The sequence below is a fragment of the Heteronotia binoei genome, chromosome 11 (assembly GCF_032191835.1).
Source record: "Heteronotia binoei isolate CCM8104 ecotype False Entrance Well chromosome 11, APGP_CSIRO_Hbin_v1, whole genome shotgun sequence".
In the NCBI taxonomy this organism is placed as follows: Eukaryota; Metazoa; Chordata; class Lepidosauria; order Squamata; family Gekkonidae; genus Heteronotia; species Heteronotia binoei.
In genome coordinates this window covers 24,800,588-24,808,836 of record NC_083233.1, presented here as the reverse complement: position 1 = coordinate 24,808,836, position 8,249 = coordinate 24,800,588, and the positions used below count along the sequence as shown (strand labels likewise).

The 8,249-nt window shown below is 47.6% G+C and overlaps 1 protein-coding gene across 1 annotated transcript in view; it reads right to left on the bottom strand.

The window, feature by feature from the left end:
- Positions 1-3,666: 3,666 nt before the first annotated feature.
- Positions 3,667-8,249, bottom strand: part of XKRX (XK related X-linked) — a 29,990-nt gene continuing 25,407 nt past the window's right edge. Inside the window, exon 3 of the mRNA XM_060250004.1 lies at positions 3,667-5,146. Within this exon, the coding sequence (XP_060105987.1) occupies positions 4,401-5,146 (746 nt within the window). The 3' untranslated portion in view covers positions 3,667-4,400. The remainder of the gene's footprint in view (positions 5,147-8,249) is intronic.

The window sequence follows — 8,249 nt, the reverse complement described above, 5'->3', positions numbered from 1 at the left end:
ATCAGCACTTAACCTCTTTTCCCCCTGGGAACAAGAGCTGACAATAATTTATTTATTCTTGAATGGCTAGCCGGCTGGGAGAGAACAGGAAGTAATCAATTAGGCTACAAATGTAGGAACAAAAGGAAACCAGAAGCATAGTCTTTGCTCAAAGGGACTTCCATTCATATAGTGAGAACTTGCCTGGGGGTGAGGGGTGTGTGTGAACTTTTATGGGGACTAAATCATGAGATGAAGTATCTTGCAGTCCCTCCCTGTTTCTCTTCTGGTCACAAATGAATGCAGAAAAGAGATCTTTCAGCCAGGCCAAAAAAAAAAAAAGTGTCACCTTGGCACTTTCACGCAGGCTAAATAACACACTTTCAATCCACTTTCAGTGCACTTTGCAACTGGACTTTACTGTGTGAAATGGCTAAATCCACTTGCAAATGGTCACTTTAGTGGATTGCAACTGTATTATTTAGCATGTATGAAGGTGAGAACTGTCCACTGCCGCAGCCATCAAAACTGCTCAACTGTTGTAAAAGCAGAGACTGCTAGCCTGCCAGTATTTATAGAGCACACTGCATCTTGGGTGTGTACATGGAAAGGAACAGGCTGGGCAGGCATGTGCTTGCTCCTTAGGATTGCCAGCCTCCAGGTGGGGCCTGGCGTTCTCCCACTTTTACAACTGATCGCCAGCTGGCAGAGATCAGCTCCCCTGGGGAAAATAGCTGCTTTGACGGGTGAACTCTAAGGCATTGTTCCATGCTGAGGCCCCTCCTCTCCCCAAACCCTGCCCTCTCCTGGATCCATCCCCAAAGTCTCCAGGTATTTTCCAACAACCTGGCAACCGTATTGTCCCTTCATGAAATTATTGCTGGACTTCTGTCGCTGGGGTGAGATCTGGCCCCACAGTGTCTCAAGGAGAACTGAAGCAAACTGACTCCCCAAAACATTCCTCAGAATTTGAATTCTGATATTAAACGCTCCACAAATCATTCTCTGAGACTCAGATATCTGCCAAGTCTTTGCTATCTGTATTTGACAACCTGTGGCGTTTTATTATAACATATGGTATTTGACAATCTTTGATAGCTGACATATAATTGTATTTCATACTCGACAATATTGAGTGTTTTGCATGCAATGGCATTTAGACTGTATTTCATAGAAGACAAGATGTGATATTTAGCACCCAACAAGTATTTCACAGATTGCATGCCACGGCATTTGTTTATCTGACAGCATACGAGATTTCAAATCTGATGCTTGCCAAAATGATCGAGAGACATCAAGCCCCCAAATTCTTGAATCTGGGCGTTAAAAACTGACTCTCTTAAATGCAAAGTATGAACGGCAAAAATGGAAATGTTGGTAGATGTAAAAAAGTATTTCCAAATAATTCATGTCAGCTCTGCTAGCCAGCAAAACCTCTCTGGGCCATATGGCGTGGTCACATCTGCCACCCAGTGGCATCTTTCCCTCTCTGTGTCAGCACTTAATGGCCTTAATGCACAAATAGACCTGGTGACAGCAACCTTTAATTGCAGACTACTGGAGGCCTTGCCTCATAATTCTTCATCTCCGTGAAATATAGCTTCTTCCTTTCACGACATCCGGCAACTGCATCCTGTCACATATCTTACTCCACCCTTTGCCTCTGTAGCTGCATTGTTCCATCCCACACCTCAGCCTCGATCAGCTAACACCCAGTCGCTTGCCCTTCCACTGCCTCTCAGTTCCTGAGCTAAAAACCTGACTGTGCCCTCTGGAACTGTCCTGGTTTTGTCTTTTCGCTTGCTCAACCAAAAATCCACATTACATACGTGAACGTTACCATTGGTCGACCTGAGCTTGAAATGGACCAGAACTTGCTGAACTCTTTTGGTCTCTCTTCAAGCTAGTTATCAGACGATTGAAAAGTCCAGCTGAGGTCAAACCTCTCTAGGGGTTAAAGGAACCGATCTACCTGGGCTTGCTTTCTTTCTTAGCCATTCCTGGTGACAGCCAAGTAGGAGACTTTGACTGTGTGTTTTCCACAACTCTTTGGCCTCCTAAGTTGCCTCGCATGCAATGTGCTTCTTTGTGATGTGTTGCTGCATGAGAGAGAGAGCAATAGACTGCAATTCAGTGGTATAACTACGGCTGACTAAGGCAGCTGGTCCAGACTGTTCTCTCAGAGGAGCCTGAGCAGTGTCATGGCCCTGCCAATTTGCCTAGAGCTCTGGGCACACTGGATGCTGTCCCTTCAGAGAAGTCTTGTGAGGGGACTGTGGCACAGCAAACTGGTGTGAGTGGAAACAGGGGCAAGCCAACAGTGAGCTCGGACCCAAGTTGCAATGGGAGCAACATGATCATCAGAGGCACCGTTCACAAAAAATGTGTCTGGGTACAAAAACATCTCACTGCACCAGTTCATGTTGTCTGGAATCCCTTTCTGCAACTGTTTCTGTTCTGAACTTCAGTTCTCAATGTACGCGGCGAACAAAATTATGCATATCCTCGTTATGTATATATTCCAAGGGCGGAAAGGGTTGAGTGTGTGCATATGAGACAGAGTGATTGATTACCTGAAGAGGCCAGTCAAGTCCTGAACAAGAAAGGAAGTAAACAAAAAGACACGTTTTATCAGAGGAGAACTGTCGGGCAAGGAGTTGCTAAGCAGGCAGCAGAAACCGTGAATATACAAGAGGAACTGCCTCTAGCGATCTAAAGGCAAGTCTCGACCTGCCTTCCATAACGTGTACAGTCAGGAGCAAACCGGAGGGCAGCCAAGTTCCACTTCGATGTCACACTCCAGACTATGTCTGCCCAAGCTGGTTCCACCTGGGTCCCAGTTGGCCAGATATCAAGGGACAGCCCACTCTCTGAAACACGCATCAACTGCCAGGGCTTTTTTTGGGAGCAGGAACTCCTTTGCATATTCGGCCACACTCCCCTGATGTAGCCAATCCTCTTGGAGCTTACAGTAGGCCCTGTACTAAGAGCCCTGTAAGCTCTTGGAGGATTGGCTACATCGGGTGTGTGGCCTAATATGCAAAGGAGTTCTAGCTACAAAAAAAAAGAAGCCTGACAACTGCCATTTTGAAGCACTGTGCCTGACCCCTGAAAACTGCCAGCATTTAGATATCCTGTCCCCAAACAATACTGATTTAGGACTGCTCTAATTTATTTAAAAGCTCTCCGGTTTTAAATTATGGGTTTTGGGGCACAGGGATCATTAGCAATAATGAAATTGATCGAACTGGCCTAACAGGCACAACCACTGTAATGCAGGAAGACAGTTAACTTGGGTGGTTCCCAGTTGGCTCATATCACTGCTCGCCCCACGGTAACCAACATGGCTTTCTCCATACAACTGACACATGGAGTGAACAACTCGATCCCATTTATCATGCATTAAAGTGAGCTGGGGTTCTCCTCGACCTGGACCTCTCCACACTGGTGGTCCTGTTTCACGCAGAAGAGGGCAGCGAAAGAGGCAACCCTTATCCTGACCTCTCCCGAGAGGTGGATGAATTTTACAACCCAATGTGGCGCTACTGACCATTTGGTCAGCAGAAGGCACTTCTCCTCTGATTCTGCCCCTCGCCCATGACCTGTGGTACCCTCTCGACCTTTGCATGCCCTTTGATGCCCTTCCAGACTGACACAGCAGAAAGGAGAGCCGTCAAACGAGGAGGATTCTTTTAAAATGCAGGGTACTTCCCAGCACTTTGTATGTAAAAACGGTCCATTTTCAGTTCAACAAAATAAATAAATACACAGTTATAAAGGACAGGACGGCACCAGGGCTGGGGAAAGAAGAGGTCATCTCTCGAGCTGACTTGCTAACAAAGCAAGGGCGTGTTATCAGGCCACTTGGAAATGCCGCCCCCCCTCAATTTTACCCAAACTGAGGAAGACTGCAGCATCACAACGATGCTGAGTACGAGTGGGAGCTAAACATCAGCAAGGTTCACTGGCTTTCAGAAGCGCCTCCCGTCATGCCCTCGATAAAGCTAACTGGCAGTACTTTTCCACCAGGCTCGGTGGGTATTTTGCAGCTGGGTGCAACCAGAGCAGATGGGCCAGCAAGCCCCCATCATCTAGAAGTTATCTAACAGTCCTTCTATGGCTAGAGTGCTTCTCTCTACCAAAGTCATTCATTCTCAAGTTACAGTGGCCCCTACTGCACAGGCGTGTGATGCCGACCACCCCCTGCCTCTGCAGAGAAGGGAAACTGGTCCCTTCTTGTTCGCCCAGACCTGGCCCGGTGGAGCAGTTCAAGCAATACACCAGAAGACCACCCGTTTATAAAGTTTAGCACCATAAAATCAAGGCCTGTCCCTCTGGCGTAATTAGGTGGCAAGACAGGAGGCACTGTTCAGCCCACTCGTTTGGCAGGCTTGGCTTAGGATCAGCCGAGGTCTGTCGTCTCAGACTACGCTATGCCTCACTCCAGGCTCATAGGGGGGCTCCAGCTGACTGGCGCTGGCCGTTTGCCTGCACTTGCAACAGACACACTCCAAAAAGTCAGAGATGTTGTGTGTGAAGAGGCGGCGGCACGGGTGAAAGTACTGGTAGAAGAACAGCATGAAGGTAATGGCCAGGCAGTAGACCACGATCAGCTGCACCACCAGGAAGGGCATGCAGATGTATTCGTAGAAGTCCGTCTTAAAGAGGTACCAGAGGATGATCAACGCAATGTTCTCCACGCCCCGCAGCAAGTAGTAAAAGACCAGATAATTCCAGCTTTGTGACTTGGAGATCAAGTCTCGGTCGGACAGCCTGAGCTGCACGGCCGACCAGCAGAAGACGTTGATGCCGGCGTAGAGCAATGTGATGGAGCACAGGACGGAGATGGTGCCCACCTGGCTGAAGTTCTTTTCCACCTGGTCGGGCAGCTGGGCACCACTCCGCCAAAAATGGATCCACGGCAGGAAGAAGAAGACCAGGAAGTTGGCCACCCCGACGCCCAAGGCGTATTGCTTGAAGACGCTGCCGAAAAAAACCAAAACGGTGATACGGCTCGAGATCTCCAAGCTGCGCCAGAGGATGATGCAGATGAAGCCCAGCGGACGCAGGCAGATCTTGTAGTCGTCATACTTGATCTGGATGGCCAGGATGTTGCAGACCAAAGCTCCGTAGGTGACTGACACTAAACAGATGCTCATCAGGACCGCTAAAACACAGAGGGAAACCAAATGGTGAGCATACAGGGAAACAACCACCCATCGCTGATTGCCCATCACACAGTTAAGACTTTTGGGTTTGTGCAACATGGAAATGGGAGTGTTGGGATCATGGCCATGGTTGCATGCAGGGCTTTTTTTGTTAGCAGGAACTCCTTTGCATATTTGTTAGCAGGAACTCCTTTGCATACCCCTGATGTAGCCAATCCTCCAGGAGCTTTCAATAGGCCCTGTAAGCTCTTGGAGGATTAGCTGCATAAGAGGGATGTGGCCTAATATGCAAAGGAGTTCCTGCTACAAAAAATAGCCCTGGCTGGCCGTACATCACATTTCTGTGGAAGTCCAAACATGCGTAATTGGTACTGGGTCAGAACTGCAGCTGCAGAAGGACATATCAGGGCAATACCACCTATTGAAAAAATTTTCTGAGTAGCACCATAATGTAGTTTTAAATTGATTTTAATTGTTTAAGTTTATTGTTTTTAATACTATAATTCAATATTGTTATTTTTAAATCATTGTTAGCTGCCCTGAGTCAGCTTGTGGAGAGGGCGGGATATAAATCTTAAACAAACAAACAAACAAACAAACAAATTAGGGTTTGTAGAATCTTTCAGGATCAAGTGCCGTGTTCTACTGGAGAAAGTTTTCCTTCCAGATGTTTCGTTCTCAGCTGAGAACGAAACGTCTGGAAGGAAAACTTTCTCCAGTAGAACACGGAACTTGATCCCGAAAGATTCTACAAACCCTAATGATGTTACCAGCCGTCAAAACCTGAAATCTTTGAAAACAAATAAATGTTTTCTTCTTGAATATACTTAAAGGCAGGGCTTTTTGTAAAAAAAAAAAAAAAAAGCACAGCAGGATCTAATTTGCATATTAAGCCACACCCCTGACATCACCATTGTTTCACACAGGGCTTTTTTTGTAGAAAAAGCCCAGCAGGAACTCGTTTGCATATTAGGTCACACCCCCTGATGCTAAGCCAGCCAGAACTGCATTCCTACTCAAAAAAAGCCCTGCTTAAAAGGATGGAGAAGGGAAGTTGTAGGATGGTTCCTGTCCTGGATCAGTTAACACTTTATTGACGGAGCTCTACTGCATGTGCCCTGTTGATATGCTTCTCTCCCATGCGCCTCTCCTTCCTGCCAAATGTTCTTCCCTTCGCCAGCAGGAAACAGGTGTGCTTTAATCTACTTTTTGGTTGCTGCCTTATGTTTGCAAAGGGGGAATTTACCTGTGTGGAGCCATGGATGGGAGCAGGAGGAGAAAAAGGAGTGCCCAGTCACGCTCCATTTGGCCTCTGTTTCTAATCTTCCAGGGCAAGCCGGCAGGCTGCAGCTTGCCTCAGTGTGAAAGACAATGACCACATACAGAATGCCTTTGACTCACCAAATGAATAATGTCCAGGGCTTTTTTGTAGCAGAAACTCCTTTGCCTATTAGGCCACACACCCCTGATGTAGCCAATCCTCTGAGAGCTTACAGGGCTCTTCATACCCTGTTCAGAGCCAGTTTGGTGTAGTGGTTAAGTGTGCAGACTCTTATCTGGGAGAACCGGGTTTGATTCCCCACTCCTCCACTTGCACCTGCTGGAATGGCCTTGGGTCAGCCACAGCTCTGGCAGAGGTTGTCCTTGAAAGGGCAGCTGCTGTGAGAGTACTCTCAGCCCCACCCACCTCACAGGGTGTCTGTTGTGGGGGAGGAAGGTAAAGGAGATTGTGAGCTGCTCTGAGACTCTGAGATTCAGAGTGGTGAGTGGGATATAAATCCAATATCATCTTCTTCATACAGGGCCTACTGTAAGCTCCAGGAGGATTGGCTACATCTGGGGTGTGTGGCCTAATAGACAAAGGAGGTCCTGCTACAAAAAAAAGCCCTGATAATGTCTACCAAGCTCCTGTCCTCATCGTCCTCCAATTGCTGGGATTAGGTCTAATGCGGGTCCCCAACCACTGGACCGTGGACCAGTACTAGTCTGTGGCCTGCTAGCAACTGGGCCACAGAGTGAGGCAGAGCAGCCCCAGACTAAAGAGGCCGCATGGCCTCACTCCAAGACTGCCTCCCCTTGCAGGATCCCTGGTTGGCAGAAGGAACAGCGCTGCTGTGACCTTAGCCTACCCCTCATTTATAGACCTTCACCGATCAGCTGATCAGTGGGGGGTCTTTAAGGAGGAAGGGAGGCAGAAACAGCCCCAGTCTCCCTCCCCCATTTAAAGACCCCCATGGGGGGCAGGGATGTGGCATGGGCATGGGGGGCAGCCTGGGGTGGCAAAACTCCCAGTTCCGCCCCTCCCCCACCGGTCCGTGGAAAAATGATCTTACACGAAACCAGTCCATGGTGCCAAAAAGGCTGGGGAGTCCACTGGTCTAAAGGACCAAACTGGAAATGATCTCAGGGGGATGTAAACCCCAGAACCTCTTGGAACAGAATTTTTAAAAAATCTTGCACAGCGCAGGGCCAAAGGGCTAAGGGAATGGCACACAATACCCAAGCAGTCTTCAGCCCCAGCGTCTCTTACAACAAAAGGTTTTGGGGGAGGTCTGCAAAACAGTTAAAGAAGGGAGGCCTGGGCCTAGTATTTGGGGTGAATCTCTAGGCTGAAGAGAGAGAGTTGCTGAAAGTGTCATTCTGGCATTGTCCACTAAAGTATTAGCTGATCTCCCATGTACATACACACAGGGCTTTTTTTGTAGAAAAAGCCCAGCAGGAACTCATTTGCATATTAGGCCACACCCCCTGACATTGCCATTGTTTTCTGCGATGGACCATTTTACAAATACATTTTAACCCTTTTTGCAGTCTAAGAAACTATTGCAAGAATACGTAATAGGAAAGCACACATAATTTTACAGAATATAATTAGAAGATTACCTTGACTGAAAACCTGACCTCTTTCTCAGATGTGACTTCTGAGAAGGAATTTAGAACGATACATTTCCACTTCTCCATTACTGTCATGTTTAGAGGCCTCTCAGTTCCCTGCCTTGCAGCTGAATGAAACGTTATTACTGCCACTAATGAGGCTGTGGTTTTATGTTTGCATCATGCAAAGAATTGTTCAGTCAGATAATGCTACGTTGGGCAGATATG